Genomic DNA, 27,958 nt, shown 5'->3' with positions numbered 1-27,958 from the left:
CTGCATTACCTCTTACTGAGGATAAAAACCCATCTGACAGATTGGTCAGAGCTCACCTCAGTATTTAAAACCCTCACATACATTATCTGGTTTATAACAGGACGTATTGTAGCAGTGCTGCACCACACATGTATCCAGCACTCACATTTAATCAAAAGGGCCATAAAAGAGATTTAAAAAATAAATAAATAAATGTTTCCACGGCAGAACTCACTCATAGAAATGGGACTTCGAAATAGACAGGAAGCTGCAGTCCCGATTAGCCTTGATGGTGAAAATCAGGGGCTCCCCAGTCAGGACAGCGAGCTGTCCCACAAGTTCTCCTGGATGGGTAATGAACAGGCAGGTGTCCTCCTCGGAGTCTATCTTCCGTTGGTACACGTGAAGCATCCCCGAGACCACAAAGCAAACGTTAACATCCTGGAGAAAACAGAGACAGAGCCCAATAAAATCCCCACAGGTTTTAAAAGCAATTATCGCAATGACAGTATTATCATGACCAATCTGTTTTCCAGAAAGCTCTCTACAGCTTTTAAACAATTAGGCGATAAAATAAGACACAACAGTGAATTATTAAAAGGTTATGAATATTTAAAACTAAGCAGCCACAATATTGAAAAATGTGTTTCTCTTTGCATGGTTATGAAAAATAAAGGCTGTGTCTGTAAGATCAAGAAATAAAAACAAAATTGCAAAGAGAGATAATGGAGTAATCACTGCAGCATGAGGAGGAATATCACAGTTCAAAGGAGAATACAGAAGCATTGTAATTGGAACTGCCTCTTGCTTTGCATAAGCTTGTTTATTTACATAGTATTATTACAAGTCTTATTATATCCTGAATACACTTTGCTATAAACAAATAACATGGAGTGACATTTTGAAGGCCAGCAGTACGGGGATTGGAAAAAAGGTGGGGGGAAAAAATAAAAAATAAATAAAATAAATAAATAAATAAGTAAATAAAAGCTGCTTAGTCTCCATACCTTCTCAGGAAGGTACCTAAAAAGTTGAAAATGAACTACCAGATTTCCACTGCAGCTCTGGCTATGCTGCTACTCCACATCTGAGGAGAGGCAGAGAGATTGTTCAGCACAAGAAGAGAAGGTTTGGGAGCAGACAGGGCAGTAGAGTGTTTTTAATCAACATGTGTGTCTTTTCCCCTTGTGTTACAGGGCTGGAGATCAAGCCAGACTTTTGTCCCTCTCTCTACTCCCAGAGAATTCTTGCTCACCTGATCTCCTTGCCTTGAGAGCACAGTCCCAGCAGTAACCTGATGCAGCGTCACTTTGCCATTCAACAACGAAGGATCCTAGAGAAGAAACGGGGGAGGGATACAATTTAATTGTTGGTGCACCAGTAATGATACACAGTGAGGAAGCATTCAAATAAAGCAAATAAAAAACAATTAGTGAAAGACGCTGCCTTAAAGTACAATCTCTTCAAAATATGGTACAAAGTTTCTTTATTTCTCTAACCAATTATTTATTTGAGGAAAAATAAATGTTTAATTTTTTCAATTGACCTAACTTGTATCTTAAATGACTTTATATTTTTCATTTCTGCCCCCAGACTCTTGAAGAGTATTTAAGGAAAAGAGACCTGCATCAGCTGTCATGAAAATCATAAAATATGATGTTATTTTCAAAGGAAGGTGAAACCAGAAGAGACCGTCTACATCATGGAGGAGCTGGCCATGATGAGCCAATACTGCCTTCGTCCCAGCCCTTCCCTTGTCACACAGCTCAGCTGTGCTGTGCATGTGCAGCAGATTTCCATGTGCATTGTGGACCAAAGGCTTCCCCTGAGCTAAGGAATTCTCACGTGAATCTCACCAGATAGCAGGAATTTTCCTTCTGACTCTGAAGATTGCATGGCAAGGAGGGTCACCAAAACCCTGCCCTTGGTTTGGGCCTCAACCCCAAACCCTTGCAACGGCAAGGTGCTGAGCTTGCCTGCTGAGCAGAAACTTCCTTCCGAGCTCCAAGGCTGGACACCAGCAGGATCCTAAATGCCCAGCACAGACAGCAGCCAGGCTCAGGGTTCTCCTTCACCTCAAGGAGCTGCCCATCCAGTTTGGTATCCCACAACCAGTGAACACCAAATCTTAATGCTTCAGTCCCCCTTTGCTTCAGCAAGGTGCTCAAACCTCCCCAAAGTAGTGTATCTTCAGAAGTTCAACATTTTGTTATCATCACCAGAACAGACAGTGGCAAATCCTGACCCTTGAGTCACATTTCGCAGCACCTCACTGCAGAAGCAGAGCTACAAGCCCAGGGAGATGCAATTTGGTGCGTGCACACAGCAGAATTTGCCCCCAGTCATTAACCTTACTGCAGCAGAGATGGAAGCATTTTACCATTGTAATTGCTATGCCAGTTTTTTCTTTAATTTTCAGTTGGAAAAATAGAGCAAATAAAATAATCAGATTTTTTTGTTACACCTACAGCTGATAAAAAGAACAGATTTTCACCAAAAAAATAGTTTTATTGAAACCAATCTGTTTCATGGGAACATATCCAATACAAGAACCTGACAAGCACCTGTCAAAATATTTCAGTTCAGCAATATCAACTCAACTAATTTCTGATTTTTTCCCCTATATTTACACATTTCTGTCTGCGTAGTATTACCTAAAGTTTTTAATTATGAAAGTATCCCACAGAAAGGACTCATGAGCTCCCTAATCAGCTCGCCTTATAAACCATCAGTGCCTTTTTTTGGCTGCATTACCTCTAAAAATTGTTACTAAGGATTTTCTACATGTCTAAGACTAGCAAAGTATTGAAATAGATTGCATACAAAGCTGTGAAGTCCTCGTCATTGGAGATCGTTAAGAACAGCTTAGACACAACCTGCTAATGACTTAGCAATATTTGGTTCTGCCTGGGGCATGGGATGAGACTAACTGAACACCAAGCAGTCCTTGAAATCCTACATTTCTGTGACATTACTACTCCGATTAATTAAGCAATAAAGGAGCTGACAAACAAGGATCACAGACAAGATCCATTTTCTCTCTCAAGCAGGCAAGGCCAGCAAATCCAAGCTCAGCTCACGGTTTCAGAGTTTGAGCTAAATGCCATTTCTTCCACTGATCCCCACCACCCTCCCCCAGCCAGGAGCTTTTAATAAAGAAAGTTGCTAACACAACAGAATCCATTTCACAGCAAGGGTCTGTCTCTCTGTTACTCTAGCAGATAATAAATTAGCAGAGGTTTATGATGCAGAAATGAAAGCACAAACCACTTATAAACAAAAGCAGTAATTAAGTGGGACAGATTTTTTTTTTTGCCAAAGGAAATGAATCAACTCCCATATAACTCATGCAGAAGATATGCCCTTCAACATTGCCCAACTCTTACATGTTTCCAGCTTTATCTACAGTTCTGATATGAGAGTTATATCATATTGAAAACAGTTCATGACAGAGTCCCAAGGAATTCAAGCTATCTGAAACAAAATAAAAACATTTAAATGATGACCTAAGGGTCACTTGAAGTAATACTGCCACTCTGCTAGATTAAATAACCCCTCCGTCCCTCCCTCCCTCTCTCTCACACACACACCAAAACAGCACCATCTGCCATCAAAGCATCTTGATTTTATTCGCTGTGATTGGCTGCTCTGAAAAATGACATCTTAAAATGCCTCTGGTCAGATAAGAAATAAAAGATCTGAGCTAATTTAAGAGAACTAAGAGAAGCTTACAGAATTAGTTGTCTTCGTTGACGTAATTATATTAAATATAAATTTTATGCAGAATAAGATTTTTCTTCCATTGCCTGTAGAACCAACTTTTGCTATACTGCATAGGAAAAAAATCAACACTGACCTTTAAATGAAGTTTCTAGCATTTAGCTACATTCCACCAGATTCTTACCATCTTGTGTAAAAAACAGTTGCTACAATATCAGGGTTGGAAAAGCCTACCTTATTTCATTATTACTTACGTCTTCATGCTACAACATTGCCTGCTAGATGATGCGTTTCAAGGATACCACTCCAATTAACTTCAACTCGAATCTGTTTACTTGTCAGTTATTGAGAAATTTAATCTAGATTCAAAGACAAATTTGTTGCACTTGGTAGCTTCGGTGATTTTGGAATTTTTGCTTGTGATCTGATAGTGCTAAACAGGAAACCATCAGCTGTACACAGGATACAAACTTTTTTCATAAGCAGAGTCTGAGGCCAGCCTTACCAAGAACAGAAAGCCTCCTGGACCATGGGCTGCACCAAAGGCAGCATGGCCAGCAGGGTGAGGGAGGGGATTCTCTCCCGCTGCTCCACTCTTCTGGGACCCCACCTGGAGCCCTGAGCTCAGCTCTGGGGCCCCCAGCACAAGGACATGGAATTATTAGAGCGAGTCCAGAGGAGACCACGAAGACAATCAAAGGGCTGGAGCACCTCTGCTATGGGGACAGGCTGAGGGAGTTGGGGTTGTTCAGCCTGGAGAAGAGAAGGCCCCGGGCTGACCTTACAGCGGCCTGACAGTGCCTAAAAGGGGCTGCAGAAAGCTGAGGAGGGACTTTGTCAGGGAGTAGAGTGATAGGTCAAGGGGTAATGGCTTTAAATTAAAAGAGGGTAGAATTAAATTAGACATGATGAAGAAATACTTTACTATGAGGTCGGTGAGGCCCTGTCTCAGGCTGCCCAGAGGAGCTGTGGGTGCCCCATCCCTGGCAGTGCCCAAGGCCAGGCTGGATGGGGCTGGGGGCAGCCTGGGCTGGTGGGAGGGGTCCCTGCCCATGATGGGGTTGGAATTAGATGGGCTTTAAGGTCCTTTCCAACCCAAACCCTTAAAGGATTCTATGATTTTATGAACAGAACAGATGAAAGAGTATATATTCCAATTTTACTCCATCTGTAACAAGAATTTCCTCTGGAACAGGCTGTAGCCTTTCATGCTGACATAAATGCCTGAAAAGCTGAACATGAACATAACAAGACGGTCACATCTGCTTGCAGACTAACAGACAGTACCCCATGCCTTAGTTAAATCAGCAACAACACAGAGCATATTTTTCAAGCCTTAATACCTGTAGCTGGAAGATCATGATCAAGACTTTGAACTCGTGAAAGAAATAGTTTAGAAATCTGCAGGGAACGTGAGGATCCAGAAGTGAAGTCTTTTAAGCTCTAGCTAACACTAAAGCAGGTGTTGTTTGGTGAGAGTTCTTAAACCAGAAGCAGAGGTTGCAGCAGCTGTGCCAAGGCCTCTGGTAGCATCTATAAACTTGAGTTATTGAAACATACACTGCAATAAAACTACGGTATCTGTGAGTGATGTAGACAGCTGTACAATTTTCCCAAATTGCATGATTAGCTGAATGAACAGATACAACTCTGAAGTGATGTAATGAAATGCAGATGGATTCACAGGAACAACAAAAACAGAGAGTTTCGTTCATTCTTACAACACAGAGGTAAGAAACAAGGGCTGAACTCCATAATGATGACTGCAAGGGCATCAAACACCTAAAATGTACAATGGGCATTGCACAGTCACTCTGTTGTGAAATGCACTCAACCACTAGCCAAACACAGACATTCAATTCTGAAATCAAATGAGGCACTTAGATGCAATGCCAACAGGATTAACAGATTTAACTATTGCCTGAATGCCTTTACATAACTTCTTCAAACAGTATACAAGAGCATGAAATTACAGTGCATCAGAAATTGCATGCTTACTTCTCCCATGCATAAATGTGTACACAGTGAGAAAAGATTCATGCAGTGCATTTCAGTACGTGCTTTTCAAATGGCAGAATAATTTAGATTTATTTCAGTCCTGCTAATAACTTCGACAGACCGGAGAATAAAACATTCAGCTAGTCTCTAAGTGTGTTTGGGAGGCAATTTACTTTTCAATGCCTGGCAGAATGAGATGAAAAGCAAGAACAAGGCCATTTTTTCCTGCAATAACTTACATCAAGTTTCATCAAGGTTGAAAGGTCTTTCTTTGCTGCTTCAAAGATGGCATCAATAGGTTTGCTACTACAGGATTCTTGCGCAGCAAGCTCACGATCAGTATAATGGAAAACTGCTGAAGGAGTTTCTGACACTGTCACAGTCTTCTTCAATATTGACTGCAAAGAATAGATACATAAGTCATAGCATTTTGAATGTTATAATTGGCACCTAACCAGCAAATACTTTGACCATCACCTACGCCCTCCCATCCACCACAACTGGTGGCCTAAAAAAAGTTTCAAAAAAAAAAAAAAAAAGCAACAGTTTGCTAGTAACTTTTTTTTTTTTTTTAATAGTCTTTGTATTTTTTCCTGCAAAGCTTGACACTGGAGTGAAATAAAGTTACTCAACACAGCTTGTGAAAGAGAAGGATAAGACTTTACACAACCTGGGCAGCTTCCAACTTGATAGACTTAAAACTGCGTCAACACAGCATACAAAGATGGAGAAGACAAAATATCTTTTTCTTTTCTGATTTTGGTTTGAAGAGTTTAATAATACAAGAGCCTTTCTGTGCTCTTAATTTCTAGGTCAGCCTTCATAAAAAAAAGTACACAACGAAAAGGAAAATGGGTTTATAAATCACAATTGAAAGCCTGACAGGATACAAGGTTTTAATTCCTTCCTATTAAGTAGGTCTCACAAATACAACATGGTCCAATGGCTTCAACTTTGCAAAGAATCCTTTCCATGAGTCAAAGAATGGTAGTAATCTAAAATCGAGATGGTGCAGCAATGCTTTCGCATTGCTTGCCAAGGGAATCTCCACAGGGTCAAGGAGATAAAATAAAAATCTTCACTAAAAAAAAAAAAAAAAAAAGAACAGTCACCAAAAATCTGCTGAAACAACTGCAAGCTTAAAAGAAACCAATACAAGATGACCAAGCATCACAATTCATACAGAGATGAATACAATGAAGTTGCTCAAAGGAAGTACAATGCATGAAACATGCTGGAATCTCCAAAAGAAACAACCTACCTTGCCCACAGCAGGACTGCTAGCAGCCTCCTCCGAGCCAAAGTGCACTCTGGCTCTTTCATACGCCATGTCCATGTCTGACTTAGCACTGCTGGAGGTACCTACAAGCAATACAAAATTCTTTTAAGTACCTCAATTATTCTTAGAAATGCCAAGTAGCATACAAACTCTAGCAACCGTTTTGTTGTTGTTTCTGAAGTTTAGGACTAAGTAGGAAGTGGTATCCTCATGCTCAAATTTATTTCCTACTCCTGTTTGACCTGGAAAGTCTGGTAGGAACTTTAGAGCTCCCCATCTGAGCTCACGTATACAATATGTCCCAAAATTCCCACATCCACTCTTGTGCAGTGTGGTAATTAATTTGGGCTAAACAAAAGAGAGTCATTTCAGATCTGACGACTGTCAGGAAATGCCATTTAATTGACAAATTTGTCTCATGGTTTCCAGGAAGCAATGCTTTCAAACTCTTCTCTAAATCAAAAAAAGATAATGGGTACAAGAATGTTCTAAGAGCTTTCATAGAGAGAACATTATGATCAGCATCTTCCCCTGTAGTTTATCAATTAAAAGCACTTCCCGTTTTACATCATGCCTAAAAACTATTTCAGATCTTTCCTTCAGCTTGTCCAAACTTTCAGTGGTCTTTGCATTCTCAGGGATACACAGGGACTTCTCTTGCAGGTTTCACTTACTTCATTCATGAATTTGAAGTCACTAACAACTTCTATTCCTTACTTCCTAATTTTTAATACATATTATATTAGCTCCTTGGCTGTCTCAAATACCTTCTGGGAACGTATCTCAGATAATCAATAACAACCGTAACTTGGAAACTAATTACCCACATATCAGCCTCATCAGCCACAAAAGTTCATCTCAGTGAAATAGTTCAGAAAGGTGCAGAGAAGGCAGTTTCCTTTAACAAACAAACCTATATCTGTTTCTGTCATATTTCAATGTCCAAAAATATCTCAAAGATATACTGTTTTCAGAAAAGCCTCCTATCTCTGCCCTAGCTCAGACAAGGAGATTCCAACAGTACCAGGGATTCAGACCTATCTGAGAATACTCCTTTCCATGTTGCCTACAAACCTGAACAACTCTTTGCTAGTAGGAAATGCACACGGTCACTGAGGCTATAACATTAAGTAACAGTCAACCTCCAAATGAAAAAACAACAACAAAAAAAAAGCAAACAGTACGTTGGCCCAAAGATTACCAACAGCAAAACTTACAAATCATACAAGAAAAAATGCTCTTCATGCTACTGATACTACAGATATAGTGCATCTTTTAAGTCCCTAATTTAGTTATAAACAAAAAGTGCTAGGATATTAGAAATAGCAGTGTGGAAGTCTATACAGGCTTATTTGACTACTCGTCAATTACGCTGCCTAACAAATCACAGTGTCAGCCTAATTACTAAGACCTGATACATCAAGTGCATTTTAAATCTAAACACACACTTCCCAGTTTAAACCTAAATAAGCAGATAATGGTCACGTAGGCATGAAGGGCATCTTCTGCTTAGCTTTGTGTATTGAAAGTCAGAGAGAAGAAAGAGGAGGCATTTTAAGAGTGAAAGGATGTCTACTAGACTTCTATTCAAAGCAGAAGCCTTTATCTCAGTCACAGATACAAGCTTCCCACACAGTGGTTAATTAAACTGTCTTGTTGCTCAAAAGGGAGTTAGAAAGGATACAGCAGAACAAGCTTTAACTAGAACTGTTGACTCAAAAGAGCAGAAGGCAGTGGGAAACTCAAGAGTGGAATGCGATCCTGTTTGATGAACACATGCTCACTGGTATCCCACACACTGCTGGTATGGAAGTCACTGCAAAAACAATCGCAACTGACATGTTCCTTGGCAGCATTTCAGCTGCCTCTCTCCTTCTGAGCACTCGCTCACAACTACCTGCTTCTCCTAGCACAGGTGGTCCTATGCTCCTGCACTCATGCTGTAGGTCAGGGCTTCAGTTTTGAAGAAAGAAAAATCAGCTTCTCTTCTTGATAAAATAAAGTGTAATAAAAACAAGATAACTGCTATTTAACCTTAAAAAACTAAGTCAGGAACACTTATTTCCAGGAGCGATAACACTGATGAGGCTATCAGTTACAAAACATCGCACTGCTTTTAGTTCATCTAATTGTTCTGTTCACCAGCCTAGATACTCCACATGGCCTAATTGCATCTTTGTCCACATAAAGCAACTGTGTACTCAAAAAAAAAAAAAAGACTAGCACAAGCTGGCAGGATTGTATTTCACCACTTACCACCCTCACCTACATTAACTGCTACGTTTCAAGTTAGATAGGTATCCAAGGATCAAAAGAAAATCACATCCCAGCCTCAGAAGCAAAATGATGCAAAAAAATGTTTCTCTCTAAAATAATTTTTGTTAATTCTAATCAGCCAAGCAAATCAAAGAGATACTGAGATAACAGCACCTGTATGACCAATAAAAGATAGTTCTCTCTTTTCTGAATCAGTAGTCAACATAATCAATATTCCCATGGAGCCTGAATATACAGCATGGCAGTAGAATAAAATCTGAAACAGAATCTCGATCTTTTTATTACAGACATCAAGATATTCTCAGCGCAAACTAAGCAGTGACCATAACCTCAATGCAGGGAACGGAAATCAGCCCCGTTAACTGAAGCGAATCATAATTACCCAATTAGATATTCTCTTCAGTCAGTAAAAATTAATTTTGTCTCCCTGCTAAGCTCTGTGTACCCTGACATAACTCTTATGACACAGAGAAGGGGAGAGGAAGGACAAATGGACAGCACTACTGTTAAGTATAAAGGAATCCTTCCACATAAAAGCTTCTAGGACCCTACCTTAAAAATGTTACTGGGCTGCATGGGCAGATTTCACTTTACTGTATTTGCTTAGGGGAAGAATGGCCACATTCCAAGGCTCAAGTAAGCATTACTTAATTTACCAACGAATCATGTCTGCTGGTACATTTGCAAATGCATACTGCAAAGGAACCTAACACATGAGAATAAAGGCCAGTCTTGTATAAACCACTAAGCATTTTCCCTTAGTTTCCCTGTGTAGTGGGTGTAAGTGGCAAGGTTTTGGTAGCAGGGGGCCATAGGGGTGGTTTCTGTGAGAAAGATCTAGAAGCTGCCCCATGTTTGGGAAGGGCCCCATTGTTTTCCAGAGCTGAGCCAATAAGCGATATTGTTTTGCGCCTCTGTGAGAGCATATTTAAGACAGGAAAAAAAACGCTGCACCACACAGCAGCCGGGAGAGTGAAGGGAGTGAGGAACAGCCTTGCAGGTGCCAAGGTCAGTGTAGAAGGAGGGGGAGAGGTGCTCCAGGCGCCAGAGCAGAAGTCCCCTGCGGCCTGTGGTGAGGACCATGGTGAAGCAGGATGTCCCCCTGCAGCCCACGGAGTACCACGGTGGAGCAGGGTTCCACGCTGCAGCCCGTGGAGGAGCCCACAGTGGAGCAGGTGGCCCTGCACCGACGGAGGCTGCCGCCTGTGGAAGACCCCTGCCGGAGCAGATTCCAGGCCGGACCTGTCGCCCGTGGAGAGGAGCCCACGCAGGAGCAGGTGACCCGGCAGGAGCTGCTGCCCGTAGGGGAGCCAGGTTGGAGCAGTTTTCTCCTGAGGGATGGACCCTGTGGTACGGACCCATATCTGGAGCAGCTCTGGAAGAGCTGCTGCCTGTGGGAAGCCCACGCCGGATCAGTTCATCAAGGACTGCATCCCGTGGGTGGGACCCCACAGCACAGGGGACGAGAGTGACCGAGAAGGAGCGGCAGAGAAGAAGTGCTGTAGACTGACCATAACCCCCATTCCCCCGTTCCCCTGCGCCGCGCGGGGGGAGGAGGTGGAAGAGGGTGGATGGGGGGGGAAGGTGCTTTTGGTTTCTTTCCTTTGTTTCTCACTTCTCTAGCTTGTTCGTAATGAGCAATAAATCTTACTATCTTCTTATGCTGAGTCTGTTTTGCCCGTTACAATAATTACTGCATGATCTTCTCGTCCTTATCTCAACCCTTGAGCCCTTTTTACATATTTTCTCCCCATTCCTCTTTGAGGAGGGGGAGTGAGAGAGCGGCTGTGGTGGAGCTCGGCTGCCCACTCGAGCAGAACCACGACACCCTGGTTCATAGATGGTCTGCTTATCACTAGCCGATATCCCGCTTCTCCATCCCTCTGGACGGTAACACAGAAGTTATCCACAATAGTAACTGGGACATTGTACATTTGCATAGCAGAAATGAAGAGGAAGTGGATTGACTCGCTATTGTTAAAAATTAAGAAAGATGGTAGAAAACCTACTACCCTTTCTTCTCCACTATACATACCATTAACTAGCTAGTGAGAAGCGTAAGAAAACTTACAATGGGGAAAGGTTCAACACTGCAGGCTCCCCTCAGACTGTCCCCCTATTCTCTAACCCCTCATTTGCATTTTTATCTCCTAAACCATTTAATAGCCAACATAAGCAACATGTACCTTGTAATGTATCCAAAATACCTTTATTCTGATGATTAAGCTTTATTACCTCTGTATTAACAGTACCTCCATAATCACTACAGTATCGGAGCCTGACCTTACAACTCTCTCCAGATGGTTAGTCTATTATTCAGCTAACTAAAGACAGGTGCCTTCCTTCTAGGAGTCAGCCCAGAAGTTCCAGGTTCTCTACCTTGAATATAAAGCTAATCTAAATCACTGGCTCAGAGAACGATGGCTACAGTGCAGATGACTGAAGTTAACTGTAATAACACTGCAGCATCAAAACAGCTCAGCCTCATAAATGTCTCAGAGCATTCAATGATAAATCACCTTTATTATCCACTCCAACAACACTCTCCTAAAAGCAACAGAGTCACGTTATGTGCTCTTTGGGACAATCAGCCAAGCAAGAACCGTATGTAATCTTTTGCCTGAAAGATGACAGCATATGTAGCTTGGTTTCAGTTACAAGAACGAATAAAAGCCCTTCATTTGCAGGTCTCTCAGTAGCCAAATGACTGCACGTTCCCAGTTGCTAATAAAGACATCAAGAAAATGCTCTCTTGGATAGAAGCTCATTTGTTATTTCAGAAAATAGATATATATTTTTTAAACATGTTTCAAATGAGTTAGGAAGCAGTACTACTATATGATGATTATTTAGCATAACTAGATATCCTACCCCATAAGATTAGATACATTATGTATGTCCCACAGCTTTCCCAAGCACTACTTACCGGGAGTCTCTGCAGACCCCGCATAGGGAGGTGAAGAAAAGCTTCTTCTGAAAACATGCTCAGAGTTCTCTGTACCAGAAATCTTCAGTGTATCTGGAGTTTAGAAACAATAAGTTACACAAACACAAGGGACTCCGCTAATAAAGTTTCACTGAGAGCAAGGACCTTTCACTACCCACTTTCAAACCCTTACATATAGCCTTAAATGCACTCTAGAATACCAGTATGTTTACACAATGTTTACACTTGCCTTCTGCTTTTAATTTTTTTTCCCCTCTCCAGATTCAGAGGAAAAATTCAGCTCATACTATTTTCCTAGGCTGAGCTTCCACACAGACACTTCAGCACAAAAGCCTACTCTCACCCAAAGACGACTGCTATTATCTAGAGTGCAGAATTTTTGCAGCTTCTCCTATGGGATCAACATTAGGAGCCACGTTTTATTTCTCCCTCCCACTCCCAGTATCTTTAACAACACAGCAGTAATCTATTAAAACTGAGGACTGTCCAAGGACTTCAAACCTGAACTGATCGGTTGACAATCCCTAACTGCTTTGATAAAATAAGAAGTCCTTTGATGCACAGCACAACAGAAGACCGACACGAAGGATAGTTTCTACCCATTTCCAGAAACAATACCCATTTCCACTGCTTCCCCAGCTTTTTCAAACTTTTCTCCACGCTCTTCCTCTGGTGCATTAGACACTTGTCTTTTTATTGCTTTGCTTGAACTTCCTCCAGACGTTACACTTGCCACAGAGATCAATGGGATCGCTTGGCTTTGCTGCAAAAAGCAAGGTGAAAATGCAAACATAAAGCAAACACCCAGACATTCGCTTCAACATCTTGTGAGAAAACACCATTTTACTATGGTTCTACAGGTATACTAAGTATATACTTTGCCCTTTCCTATTTCAGATATCTATTTCATAGTAGCCTTAAAGCTACATTCACAGTTCCATTAGTCATACAATAAAGAAAAAAATGTCTCCCTCTTACTTAAATCACTATCCCATGTATGACCTTACAGCAAAAGCAATATTCCCATTAACCAGACAGAGCTTCTGAAGGCAGATTAGTAAGAACATAGCTCTAAAACAGATGAGCAGAGGAATTTATTAAATTCTCAGTCATTGCAATCTTAACACTGTTAATGAGGCAAAAAGTACAAGGAATACAGCCTTGACCATTTTGGGTAAAGTGAACATTCTGGGCCAAGTCCATATGCTGAAGGTGCAAACAAGAAAAAAACTATACCAAATCAGTTTGGTATTCCATTGTCAAAAGCTCAAGCATCATTTGAAGGAGTTCTTGTTTGTTTGTTTTCTTTCACAGATAAATGATCAACCCTGTTCCCATCTCCCAAAAATAACCACTCACTGGAGCTGCTGCTTGACAATAAGCTGTCACAAGATACGCTGAAAATAATGCAAGTTACATAGTTTCTGTACTAGACGTGGTGATAGTATAGCATCAGTTTCAAAGGCAACTTCATTCTCAAGATACAGTCCAAGAAGCATCCTTGGAACTATTACAGGTTATAGTGTCTCAGCACCATTAACACAGGTCAGAACTTACTGAAATATAATGAAGCCTCTGCAGAACCAGAAATGACACGCTTCAAACTCTTTAAATTTTATCCTATTTTTATGGGCTGGTTACAAGTGCCTTACCTCTCAGGTACTGTCATGATTAAACTAAAGTGCAACATTTACTTTGTAACGTTCTGAAACCAGCAAAAACTCTCAGTGCCAGATCAGTGCCAGGCTGCATAACAGCAAATAAAATGTATCCCAAACTTACACAGTTGAAGAGCTCAGTAGTCAGACCAAGGTAGTTGTGCAAAGCAAGGAACGTCACTCTCTGCAGCCTTACCATGATGATCTAGAAATCAAGGGGCAATAGGAATGGATTCAGCATTCTCGCATTCTCTCACATTTATTCTTGCATTTAAAGACAGCCGTGAACCAGAGTACTTGAAGGCACTTTTTAAAGAACACAGACTGCAGCCTTTAACAATGCAAGCTGAAATTCCTTTATAGTGGTTGACAAATTGAAGCAAAGATGGATTGAAGTGGTTTACCAAAGACTTTACAGTCAGTTAACAGAAATAGGAAAAAAAAAAGATTGTACATCCAAACACCGATTTTTTTTTCCTGTAAACATTAATAACAAGCATGTCTTGAAAGAAAAGCATTCGCTTCTGTATTTCTCTCTTAAAAAAAAACAAAAACACAGCATTCCCCATAAAGTCTGTGCTACTGCTCTACAAACAGTCTAAACTGTCATAAGACATCACTGCTGCCTCACTGTCCTCTGCTCTGACAGCTTATTCCTATTCTTACGCCATCTTCTCGTTTGTATCAGCTCTTATGGAGCAAGTTAAATTGCTATAACATCTGTTCTCCTCAACCACCAGTATTAGGGGGTTCATGTATATATTCATAAATCATAATGCATTCATAAATCATCTGAATACGAGAACAGTTTACAAAAAAAAAAGTCATCATTGAAAGTAAATAAAAAGAACAGATCAGAATGGCTGATCAGGCCATGTGCATGCATTTGACTACTGTATCCGCAGGACAGTGAGCCATTCAACAAACGCCAAACTGAAACCATGAGTACAGAGCATCTTGTCCCTGCACTAGCTTCCACTTGCAGGATCTGCAGTACTCACTTGAAGACCAAGTTCCTGCAATGTTGAGGGATTTCTTGAAACAGCAAAAATCCCATGGCTTGCTGTAGCTGAGCAAACCAAGCTACCAGGGCAACTATGAGAAGTTCCCATGACAGTGTTCCCACATCGCCCAATTGAGGAATTTAGAAAAATATTGTTGCCAGTAGCTGGCCTCAAGGACAAGGTCTATGTGACTGCTAATCACAAGGGGGTTGTTTTCTTGCAGGTGGGGTTGTTTTCTTGTAGCTGTTTGTCTGAGTGCTTTTGACCAATAATCTTGTGTGAAACACTGTCCACCCCTGTTAAGTTCTCTATAAAAGTTAGGCTATTCGGGCAATAAAATGAAGCATGATCTGACTCTACTGGTGTCTGTCGTGCTTTCGGCCGTGCTTCCTGCAACACTGCAAAGCAAAGGAAGCTGAACTTCAACTGTAATACAAAGCACAGCTCTTTCCTCAGGTGTTGAAAATCGCTTCTGACGTAGAAATTCACATCAGACTGAGTGTTGTTAATTTTGCAAAGCATCACCCTTCAACAAACAGCTTATGAGGATATGTCAGTCCCTTTTAGGAATATACAGCTGTCTTTTCCATGCTCCAAGTCATTCTGAAACCCTGCTGCAGCATTACTGTGATGCTCTGAAATCCATCAGGGGCATTACCATGATGCAGAGACCAAGCCAGCACATTTTACCCCACCTGGAGCTTACAGTGCTGGTCAGGCTGATGTGAGGAGCTATCACATGCAGAAAGCGATTTTATGTATGCATACACGAATTATTTCTTCCTATACATGACGAATGCTGATACCAGTACGTCTAGGTCTCTAAGAGTAGGAGGACTAACAAAACTAACTCAAGTCTTGAGAAGCAGCTACACCGAACAGTTCCATATCTGCAAAAGGATGAGTTTGCTGGACCTTAAAATGCCTTCTTTATAACTCTGAAATCAGAGTGGATTTTCTGTTTTGATTTTGTCTGTGTTTTGTCTGTTTGTGTGGTCGCTGTTGGTTTTTAATTCTACTTAACAATGAAGCTTACCTGTACCACTCTAACAAGAGTTTCAGGATATTTCTGGAAGACGTCTTGAAAGGCACTCGCTGGAAGTCGCAATATAGTGGATGGAACGGCTGCTCGGGCTGAGACTGTTTTATACGGAGCAGGGTGACCCTAATAGAAAGGGTCAGACACAAGTTTATTCCACTGATAACCTCCTACAGGTCTTCCCAATTGCTTCCCAAATTTCTACTTTGATATTGTATACACTTGAAAGACATCATCTGACCACAAAGAGCCTTGAACTTATGCTCCATGACCTACAGCTGGTGTAATGAGGGCGGCATGGTCAGGTGAATTCACACAGGCCGTTTCAGTAGCATTAAACAGAGACAGAGGCAGAGGAAATAAGAGCTACAAGAAGGTGTATCAGGTTAAGGGGAACTGACTAGTCTGTCAACTCTGTTATAGTTTTATTACAGGCAAAGCCAGGCTTTAAAAGAATTTTAACTCCCAGCTATTCAAAACATCACAGAAAAGAGGTTTTGCTGATTTTATTATCTGCAGCAAATAACTTGGTCATCAGTACAATAACAATCCTAGACTTGCATAATCAGAAAAAAAAATTAAAGTGTAGTTCCTATGCACAGAACGCAGTAGGACAAAAAACAGGCAGACTCCTTGTTTTCTAAAACAACAACAACAAACAACACACATATATATCTATGATTCAAATATGATATTCAAAATGACAAAGCCAAACAGCTTCGCTTTATTTCACACAAATCAGGTCTCTACCATTCTGGCTTGCTAGAAGAATGGATGAAGAATTAACAAGCCAAAAAAAGATATAACTAAGTGATAGAATACAGATTTTTATACCATAAGACAAACCTATGTTTCAGGACTTTCCCCTTGAATCAGAACACGTTCACAAAAATCTACTGCCAAACTTGCATAAAAAGCTCCATACAACACCCCTTGCACCCCCTCAGTAAAGGGGGAAAAGAATATCTGTCACCCATGAATTCATTTACCAATACTAGAAACATTTATTTATCCAATATTTTTAAGATAAATAGAGTCCTTTTGTGGGATGGAGCATAAACTAAGTACGAAATACAATTTCTACTTCACAGTCACCTTACAGCTTCTGAAGCTTTCATTCCTCCTAAGCAGCGGGAGGCAAAGTTTTCAGACACTAGGGACACAGATACAAATGCTGATTACAAATGAAGATTTGCAAGTCTTCAAGGGCATTAAACAGCTAAACACAATCATTGCAAAATAATTTCTGCCTTAAACATACGGGAACGCCAAATAAGATGCATTTTGTATGACTGTAACCACTCTGGAAAATAAAGCTACAGCTCTGTCTGCCTTGCTGGTCTGGAAGTCACGATGAAGCAGATTCTAAAATAAAATTTAATTAATTGGAACCAATTTCTTAATTACACTAACTGCAGCTGACCTTTTTATAAAATCTGGGGATGATATTAATAGACTTGATTTTCAAGTTCCAAAGGGATTTGAAGTTTTAAACATCTTTGAGCTTTCTCAAAGTTTTCCTGAGTTTCTTTTAATTAAGTAAAGAAATCAACAAATCGCAATTCTGTGCTTTCACTGTACCCAAAATAAATGTAACAGCCCTCTTTTACAGGTCAGTTTAAAGCTCAGCTTTAAACAAAGTCATCCTTTGGTATTCTCTTTATAGTCAAAAGAAATACATACATATACATGTTCTGTTTTTAAATACAGATCCCTATGCTTTCCATCAACTGTATTTTCTACCAAACTCTACATGACATACACAAAGAAAAACTAAAGATGCCTATTAAGTCTTTAGTTGCTGGACAAAGGATAAGCATTAAGTTTAATAGTGTTCCATAACAGTTATTCAAAAGGGCAAAATAAGCACTCTTATATCACATTTATACAGTCTGCACTCTACCTAGAAAAGGCTTCCCCCTGAACAGTGCTTGTTTGAGGACAGAGCAGGGCTGACAGTCTCTGAGAAAACCAGTTTAAGGATAATAACAGATAATGATGCAGCAGCCTTTTTCACCAAAGAACAGCCCACCCCCCCAGTTTTTCAGCATATAATTTTTCCTTTTCGAAATCCCTGCATGACAGCAGCCTGCCTTTGAAAGAGTCAACCACCATGTCTAATAGGGTTGAAACCTGCTAAAAGCTGTCAGAGGAGTGGAAAGAGGAAATGTTCCCATAATTGTCAGTTCTTTCAAATGTAATGTAATCAGCTGCACAGAGAATATCACATTTAAATTATACAATTTTGCAATCACACACTGAGGCCACAAGGAACACAAGTTATAATCAGTAGTAAACTAGGGTTTTTTTGAGAGAACTTTTTGTTCTCAAAGCAGATAACTATTTACGTCTGTCTTGTTCTAAGACCTGTGGAGTAATTAAATATTGTAGGTGACAAATGTCACAGCTAAAGTAGTAGTTGAATCCAGATGACAGCCAAGGGCCAAAATAAATCTCCTAGTAGAGACACAGGTGCCTTACATTCTCCAACTTGGAGCAAAAGATCCTTTTTGTACCCAAAAATATGGCACATTCTCCCTATTCCCATTGCTTAGATTTCAGAAGAGTCAGTTTAGTCCAGAGGAAGATGTTACCCAACATTCTTGCAACGATCAATTACTTCTTATGACCCACAGAATCATCTAGGTTGGAAGAGACCTCTAAGATCACCGAGTCCAACCTCTGTCCTAACACTAACCAGTCCTCCACTAAACCATATCACTCAGCTCTACATCTAAACATCTTTTAAAGACCTCCAGGGACGGTGACTCCACCACTTCCCTGGGCAGCCCATCCCAATGCTGAACAACCCTTTCGGTAAAGAAGTTTTTCCTAATCTCCAACCTAAACCTCTCCTGGTGCAACTTTTGCCCATCTTATCTCAGGCCCCTTAAATGAACTTGAGCCCTGCAGGCTCACCTTCTTATCCAGGTGACTTTTTTCCCCAGCTTTTTCTACTCCTAAGCCTTTTATTTTTTGTCCCTCAGTCACTAGCAATTGATCAAGACTATTTCCTTTTTATTCCAGCTGTGCCACCTGCTCACAGTTTTCCAAATGCCATCTTCACAAGGAAGACAAAAGAATAGCAAAACCCATAGTGCCAGCAGTCATCCTCAAACACAGCCTTTGTTTGTCCCATTTAGCTCAGAAAAAAATCATCATTCAAGAAATAGAACATGTGGAAAAAAGGACAGGCGTAGGGTGAGCACTCAGCAACAACTTCCGAAAACACTTGCATGGACATCAACAATGTCCAGTTCAGAGACTTCTTTAATATTTAAGGCCATATCAATTCAGAGGCAGATGATTAAACTATAACACTGAACTGTTCCAAAATCTCATGAAAGGGCTGGCATCTACCTGGATTCAAATTCTCCAGTTTCACCTCTGAGTTTTGAGAAAGCAACATTTATCTGTTCTCAGAATAACTGAAATGTAGAACAAGTCTTTTAATTCAGAGATGGCATTTCTATTTAGTAGGTGTAAGAAAACTTTAAAAATTAGACAATTAAATAGGAAAATTACCTCTTACATGCCCTGTCTTTGGGTCCTACAACAAATGGCAGCACTTCTAACAACAACCTCAACCTTTTTGCGCATCTCTCAACCAAGTATGAGACAAGCCTGATGTCCTATGTTACAAAACCGGACAAAGAAATCACCAATCCAGCTCCAACAATTCAAAGTTTCTCTGAAAGCATTTTTTCTTCAATTCAGGTCCACACGTCTGGTGGTACAGTAAAATTTTGTTAAGGGTATGGTATCTGCTGGAGGTTCTAAGACTCATCCAATATCTCCAAATGCCACAGAGAAACCTCCTCTATTTTGATCAATACTACTTTCCTGCTCCTTGCCCATCTTCATGCTACTCCTATACCCAAGTGAATAAGAAGCATAGTAAGAAGAAAAAGCAGAAATAAAATAATCAGTTCAAAAGCAGGGAAACAAGAAAGAAAAGAGGGAGCAGTAGAAAATAAATTAGAACAAGTTACTTAAGAAAGAAAGTGTGCAAGGTTCTTGGTTTTATACTTTTCTGCACACTAACAGCGCCTTTTAATCAGACTTTCAATAATTCTTCTATTCTGCTTCACTACTGGTGTAACTAATAAGAATGAAGAAAAAAAGGATAGAATGAAAATGAAAAGAAATGAATGACAACCACCCTGATAAAAAAAAAAGTGCAACAGAAAATCAACACTGAAGAGAACATTAAATTCCTGTTGTATAAGAAAACAGGAAAAGAATATGATTAGTATCCAGATTCTCCATGGCTCTTTAGGATACTGTCATTAAAAAAATTTACTGTCAGAAGCATCATTGGCAAAGACCTCTAAATCTGCTATTACTATGGATTTGACAGCATGAAGCAGACTTGTACAGTCCAAATTATTTACTTGCCATTGCTTTCTACAGAAGAAAGTGTGTCCTAGCTTAAAAATTGTTATTCCTTTCAATAGGTTTAATGGAAATTTTTATTTATACACACACACACAAATATGTACTATCTGTTTTCATCTAGAAGTGGCAAAGAACACTTTACAGAATCATTAGAACTAATACGTATGATAAGGGTACTATTTAATGAAAGGAAACAAACAAATATAAGAGAATCGATGTCAAATATGAACAACTTTTTGATTAGATTTTCATCTTAATCTCAGCTATCAACACCCTCCAAGTAAGCACTCAAGTGCTTTGATGTTACTGAAGATGATGAATCCTCCACCTTTGGTTTAGACATTCCTAAATAAGATATGATGTGATGTGACAATTTCAGAAAACCCATCACTGTAATTCCACCTGAAACAAAATCCACACTGCTAATTTGTGCAAGCAGCTCATCCTATCGCTTGCCACAGAGCACAACCCTCGGATGGCCAGTAGCAACAACAACATATTAGGAAAAAATCAAATCCATCAACTAGTTTCACAGTGTAATTACAATAATAACAACTGTCAGATTATTTTCATTGGACTAAATAAAAATAAATTTGTTAAGTAATAAGTCAAACCATATAAAATCCAGGAATTCTGGGCCCTAACCTGGTCCTTCTCCTGACGTCCTTGTGACCTTGAGCAAATCAAAAACTATACCTCAGGTTTTCCAGACATAAATGAAAGATTCAAACACTGATGTTTACCAGAAAAGTTGCTGAGAAATAGCCAGTGTTACACTGTTAAGCATTCATTTTTCACAACCTGTTTACAGCTACAAAGGAGAAAAAGGACTGGTTAAAGAAACTGTAGCCACTCCAGTTCTTTCTGAGTAATGCCGAAAGTTTATGTCTCCCCCCACACCAGGCTCAGTGACATAAGACAGCGCTGCAGGAAACCTGCACGTTCAAGAGCTTACCGTGATAACATCTAGAATGCTGAGAAGGCTGTGGACACTGTCTCCTGCCAGCACCTCCTTAACAACCACTTCTGTTCCATCCTGCAAGTGTAGGATAGAAGATTACTATGGGCTCACAGAGGTGTATATACGGCATATGCAGAGTGTTTTAGAAAGCTTAACTTGCTGTCATTCTCCCAGATAGACTGAACAGCCTTAACAGAAATGGTCCCCCATTAGAACTTGGAGGCTAGTAGTCTCTCTAATCTGATGGAAGTGTGCTAATTCACATCACCCAGATTGTAAACCACCATTCTAATAGACAGCAGAAAAACCACAAGACATTCAAAGACACTCCAGTGCAGTTCAGGAAGTGATAAATTAAAGGAAACTAGAAGCCTCTTTTGTCTAGGGGTAGATGTCACCTACTTGTCTTTTCGATGTAACAAAGAAAAACAAAAAAGCTCTCTTCACTCTGAAACAGAATTAGCTCCCTTTATCAAAGGATTACACATCAATGAGCAGTACAACAGGAAAAAAGTGAAAGGCTGTAGTGGGTTTATGTGGCATGGTTTCGGTAGCGGGGGGGGAAAGGAAGGCGGTCGTAGGGGTGGCTTCTGCAAGAAGAATCCAGAAGCATCCAAAAGGTGCCCCATGTTCAGTAAGGGACCAGCCACTGGCCAGGGTCTGGCCAATAAGTGATGTTGTTTGCATCTCTGTGAGAGCAGATTTAAGAAAGGAGGAAAAAAAAAAAAAACACTGCACAACAGCAGCTGGGAGAGAGGAGTGAGAAGCAGCCCTGCAGCCCCCAGGGTCGGTGCAGCAGGAGGGCAGGAGGTGCTCCAGGCACGCAGCAGCAGTTCCCCTGCAGCCTGTGGAGAGGCCCCTGGTGGAGCAGGCTGTCCCCCTGCAGCCCATGGGTCCCACATGGAGCAGATCTCCATGCTGCAGCCCCCCCATGGGTGGAGGAGCCCCCAGTGGAGCAGGTGGATGTGGCCTGGAGGAGGCTGCGGCCCATGGACAACCCTCGCAGGAGCAGGCCCCGGGCTGGAGCTGCAGCCCGTGGAGAGGAGCCCACGCAGGAGCAGGGGGCTGGGGGGAGCTGCCGCCCACCCGTGGGGGACCCGTGCTGGAGCAGTTTGCTCCTGGGGGATGGACCCCGTGGTACAGAGCTGTGTGGGAGCAGTGCTTGGAGAGCTGCTGCCTGTGGGAAGCCCACACAGGATCAGGTCAGGAAGGATGGCATCCTGTGGGAGGGACCCCACGTGGAGCAGGGGCAGAGAGGGACCAACAAGGAGCGGCAGAGATGAAGCGCTATAGACTGACTGCAATCCCCATTCCCCGTTCCCCTGCACCGCTTGGGGGGAGGAGGTGGAAGAGGGCAGATGGGGGAAGGCATTTTTGTTTTCTTTCCTTTGTTTCTCACTTCCCTACCTTGTTACTAATAGGTAATAAATCTTCCTACTCTGAGTCTGTTTTGCCCATCACGATAATTGTTGAAGGATCTCCCCATCCTTATCTCAATCCTTGAGCCCTTTGCATCGTATTTTCTCCCCCTTCTCAAAGAGTGAAAGAGCAGCTGTGGTCAAGCTCGACTGCCCACCCGAGTAAAACCACCAAAGAAGTATATATAGAAATCAAAAAATTTTAGATCATTAGAAACCCTAGCAAATGCATTTTCCGCCACCAAAACTGAATTAAACTTGAAAAGTTCAGTCAAGAATAATAATTTAAAAAAAAAAAAGTAATCCAAATTGGCAGAATGGATTGCACTTAGTGTTTTAAGACTCACCCATAATACAAGCTATCTTTTCCTCGTCCACACAAAAGCAAATCTGGATCTGCCACCTTCCAGGCAAGCCCCTTAACTAGCAGGTTAAAGTATTTCGGAGTGTAGCATCACTTGGTCTCTTCTACTGACACTGTCCTATTCTGTACCCCTAACTTACATAACCATCATCCAAAATGAGGATGTTTCCAACAGTGTGCAAAGCCAGTCTTACACCCCAATCTCCCGCAGTAACTATGTGACCAGAGTATGTGAGGTTATTTCAGAACACCCCATAAGTCCTGCATTTAGCTTCCTCTTCTAACACATGGTGGACCACAGCTCAAAACCTTCACCTTGAAATATCATGGCCCTGAAGGGTTAGAAGCAGTCTTTACGAATATCAGTATGATTCAAACCTAAGTTTAATCAATGATTAATAATTCATGCCGACACAAATGCTATGCCAAGAGATTTATCTCAAGAACCATGACTTAGTTTATGCTTACGTTTTCTTGAATGCAAACTTCCAGCTTTCCATCTTGCACAACATAGATGCTGTTATCAAGCTGCCCAGGACGGAAGATGTATTCACCTTCGTGCAACTGCACAAAAAACATGTGCTTGCACAGTTCCAGGAAAAGAGGCTTCTCAAAGTGACCAAGGACCCTGCAGGAAAGAAAATGAAATATTAGGTTTTTTTCCCCCCTCTATGCAAATGAAACCTAAAGCTGTCACCACCCTTAGAAAATCCTTCCTAAATCACCAAAGCCCTCCCAAAAGACCTTAGAGGAAGTTGTAGCACAGTAGTACGATGGTCTGGCATTTCCTACTGCAGAAGTCACCAAGACAGAAATGCAGGAGTGCTGTAAAATGCTGAGAAGTGTAAATACTGGAGTTCCTTTTTGAACATCACACCAAACAATGCCAACAGGTGCAAAAAGGAAGGTCTTCTTCAAGCAAATGGTAGCATGGCTTTTCAAGGGAAATGAATATAAAAACCCACAGCAGATTCACACATTGTATGACAAAAGCTACCCTTTGTAACTTCCCCTTGTAGTACAGCTACCCCCACGTAACCAGAACACATGAGAAATACTGAAGGAAAAAAAAATCCCATCATTGTATCCTTGTAAATTTGTACTACCTCCTACAGGCAGCATGCAACTGGACTCCCGTGACAGTGAAACAAGTTAATCACCACTAGGCAGACAGAAATCTCCATCTTAAACCTCAGCATTCTGTGCACAGCACCAGAAGGGCCTTCCATATAGTTCCATGAGCTCCCCTTTAACACAATCAAATTCTTCCGCAACATCAATTAGTCACAGGACGTCAGAATTCCACAAGAGAAAGCTTAGATGACTTAAATAGTTCTTTTACTACAGTACCGAAGTAATTTTATTAGAGTACCAAAACATCTATTATGTATGACCTTCAGGACTAAATTAGATTGTAATAGGAAAAAAATTAACATATACAAACAAAACCAAAGTTTCAGATCTGAAACTTTTTGCTTTGTCAGCAATATCAACACAACTGAATTGGCACAATGACCTTCCTATCACCCCTCCAGAGGGCTGGGGGGATTAAGTTGGCTTTGATTTTATTTGTAACCTTTTTAGCTAGACAAGTAAAAAATTCTGCAGTTTAGCAAGTTGTCAATATGGCAGCCAATTAGTATTTACTAATTATGACAACGTTTGCACAAAAAATGGTCAGATACAGTCTAAAGGGAATTTAAAAAATGCACTAACAGAAATCTGTTCACATCAGAGAAATCTTACTATCTCCAAATTTAGGCACTAAACTGTCTCCCCAACCCACTCTATTTTCTTTTAATGCACTCCAATATTTTCTTAGTTTCTAGAAATTTGGAAACTATTTGACTTTTTCATCATGCTCAGGTGAAGTTTCTTTCAACTGCTTCAATACTCTGACCACACAGAGATAAATTTTAAGGCTTTAAATGAGGCAGCAAGAACATTTATATCACTTGAATATCCGTCAAAAGCAAAATAAAGTTATCTTTCCATTTAACATTACCTAACATTTTTAAGCATGTATAGGACTTCCGATGGCAAATGCGAGTTCTTTACATCAAATTCTGTCAGATCTGCCTCTAGCAGAGAGGGAGGTGGTTCCTTGGGCTGCAGAGTTGGACACTCCTTCTTGATACGCAGAATCCTACAAATCAAAACCCCAGTAGGTCAGGATGGCATCTCACCTGTCTTAGCAGCCAGTTGTACACGGGCACCATAGGCTGAGCACAATACCAAAAGCACACTATACCAAGTTACACATTATCAAATAGATAAAACAGCAGTGTTCCTCTCTCCGCCTGCTCCCTTCCTACCTTCTTCAGCAAAACTACAGACAATGCTGCAGGCACACCCACTCCATTTCAACAAACTTCCCAGCAGAATGCAAGGCCAATGCCCAGCTGGGAGACCAAAGGATTGTGAAAAACAACAGCAATAGAAAAACACTGTGCTAGGGATTGGTTCCACACCCCATACACACAAACAAAACAAAACACCACCACACACAACACCACACACACAACAGCACCCATTGCATGAATTCTCCCCTTCCCAAAAGCCCAAGTACCTTTTTGCCAAATTTAAAACTTTTGCCCGTTTCCGCATCCTTTGGCGAGGCACTGTGTTCCCAACCAGAGAGTTCGGAAGGGTTGTAACCTAGGAGGAAGTAACAAAACCAGAAACATTTACTAAAAAACAAAACCTTAGCCCCAACCCTGCAAAAGATCTAAGTTATGTACCAGGTCATTTGAGTAGAGCGAGGCAATAATGTAAGACTTTGAGGACTGGAACAACACCTACTCCAGGATCACTTTCTTTCTAGACATAAAGCAGAGTATATTTTGATCTTGAAAAGCAACCACTACAGTGGTAATGGATGGTAGTGAAGAAAAAAAAAACCCTTAGCTATACAATTCTCACTTAGGAACACCCAACGTCAGACAGAGAAGTAACATTTAAAGTTCCAGTATTCCTTTGGAGGCCTGATGTTAACACACCAGGGCCTGATTCATTTTTCAACTGGTGACAAACAGCAGCACAGACATGCAGCCAGTCTTTTGCTTCCTTTTCACAGTAACTAAGTGCCACCTTCTGGAGAATTGCAACAACTGCAAGACCAAGAAAATAATCTCAGTAGTAACTAAAGTATTACTACTTTCCTCACACACACACACACAAAAAAATAAAAAAAATAAAAAATAAAAAAATTTAAATTAGTTTGGAGACTTTTTTTCTTTTTCTTTCCTTTTTTTTTTTTTTTAAAAAAAAAAAAAAAGAGTACAAGTTTGGCGTTTTACCAAAAATGCATAAAGCATTCCACTACAAACAGCAGTTCGCAATATTCTATATATCTCATTCATAAAATGATTTCACCACGTGAAATTCTAGGCAGCTTTATATAAATGTGTCAGACAACATGAAAATTATGAAGTTCTGAATTTAAGAAGCACAGTCCAAGAACAATGCTCAGTTTTAAAAACAGCACAGTGTCTACCATTAAGCCCAAATACCTGAGCAAAGCGCATGAGGCAGAGGGCTGTGGCAGCCCACGAGAGGAAGCGTCCCTCCACAAGCAGTGTCTGACAAAGCAAGGTTATTTATCCCTACCTTATTTCTCTACACGCTGTTAAGCAGTGTCTGTGTGAGCACACAGCTGGACTCGAGCAGGCTGTCCCACAGACAGCGAGGACGCCTGCAGCCCCACTCTGCCGGTGGTCCTGAAGGGGCCGCTCCAGCCCCCTCCTGCCTCACAGGTCCCAGGGCCGGGGACCCCACCAGACCCAGGATCTGACACCGCAGGAGCACACATCGCAGTCAGGACTAAGCTGTCTTTTTCTTCCACCAGCCATTTGTATCTGACTACAAGCAAGCAATAACCATTTGCTACTCTGAAAAGAGTTCAGAGTCCCCATCTGAGTAAGATGCAGCTTTCCAAAGCCGGGCTCTCTCAATAACACTGTATGTACTAAAACTCCAAGAAGTTGCTCCATAGACTTTGGCACAGATTGTGCTGAGTAAGGAAATCACCTCAACACCCAGGCCCTATCGCATTTGGTTTTCTCACAAGCTTGCACATCTCTGCACTGACACAGCCATTCATTCCTCCTCTGAAAAGATTCGTTCTTTTGGCCACGGTGGTACTGTCAATTGGGGGAAAAAAGAATCTCACATTCAGCACACACTAAACAGCTTCAAGGGAAGCAAGGCAGGAACATTAACATCCTCAGTTAACTGCCAACCAGACCATCAGTGGTGAAAACCTAGGATGCCTACACTAAGGCTAACCTAGTTAGTCACAGGAAATGTCTGTTCAAACCTTCTTGTTACAAGTGAAAAAGACAAAGTGAAACTGTAAAGACAAAAAAAAAAAAAAAAAAAAAAGAGAGAGAGAGAGAGAAGTAAGTATCAGAAAGGCAGCCACAGACTTTAAGGATTTAACCAACTTGTCAGCCAGAGTCAAACTAGATCCCATGCAGGAACTGACTTCTGACTGACAGAAAATTCAAGGAGACTTTTTAGAATAATAGGGCACAAACAACATCAGGACAGGAAACCTAGGGCACACACAAAATTCCTTGCTGCAATCTAAGGCAAAGTTCAATCACTGGATAAAGCCCTCTGAAACAGTCTATAATTATAGTCTGAAAGTCTTATTTGTAATTCAAGAAAACAAGGGCTCATATATTGAAGTGGTTAGTGCTGTTCATAAGTAGACTGCAGAAAAATAAATCTGAGTACGTGCTCCCCAAATAGACTGGCCATCTCCTAACATGGGAAAGACAGTGTCAGCTTTGAACATAAGGACCGCACTAGAAGTCATTATCTGAAAAGGACAATCCTGAATATAGACACTGAAAATCTTGAATATAATTCTAAATATAGAAAAAGATAGGTAGATTATGATGGATAATCAA

At 40.9% G+C, this 27,958-nt stretch overlaps 1 protein-coding gene across 1 annotated transcript in view; it reads right to left on the bottom strand.

Moving 5' to 3' along the window:
- The window catches only part of PNPLA7 (patatin like domain 7, lysophospholipase), a 127,252-nt gene that overhangs the window by 94,910 nt on the left and 4,384 nt on the right, over positions 1-27,958 (bottom strand). The window contains exons 6-17 of the mRNA XM_082775679.1: positions 25,612-25,700; positions 25,048-25,188; positions 23,511-23,670; positions 21,255-21,335; positions 15,899-16,027; positions 13,983-14,063; positions 12,819-12,963; positions 12,180-12,272; positions 6,959-7,059; positions 5,937-6,095; positions 1,235-1,312; positions 215-420 (exon numbers count right to left, since the gene is read on the bottom strand). Of these exons, the coding sequence (XP_082631805.1) occupies positions 215-420; positions 1,235-1,312; positions 5,937-6,095; positions 6,959-7,059; positions 12,180-12,272; positions 12,819-12,963; positions 13,983-14,063; positions 15,899-16,027; positions 21,255-21,335; positions 23,511-23,670; positions 25,048-25,188; positions 25,612-25,700 (1,463 nt within the window). The remainder of the gene's footprint in view (positions 1-214; positions 421-1,234; positions 1,313-5,936; positions 6,096-6,958; positions 7,060-12,179; positions 12,273-12,818; positions 12,964-13,982; positions 14,064-15,898; positions 16,028-21,254; positions 21,336-23,510; positions 23,671-25,047; positions 25,189-25,611; positions 25,701-27,958) is intronic.

This window comes from Aythya marila (genome assembly GCF_965140915.1).
Source record: "Aythya marila genome assembly, chromosome: 19".
Classification (NCBI taxonomy): Eukaryota; Metazoa; Chordata; class Aves; order Anseriformes; family Anatidae; genus Aythya; species Aythya marila.
The sequence above is the reverse complement of the archived record's forward strand: the minus strand, read 5'-3'. Positions and strand labels throughout refer to the sequence as shown.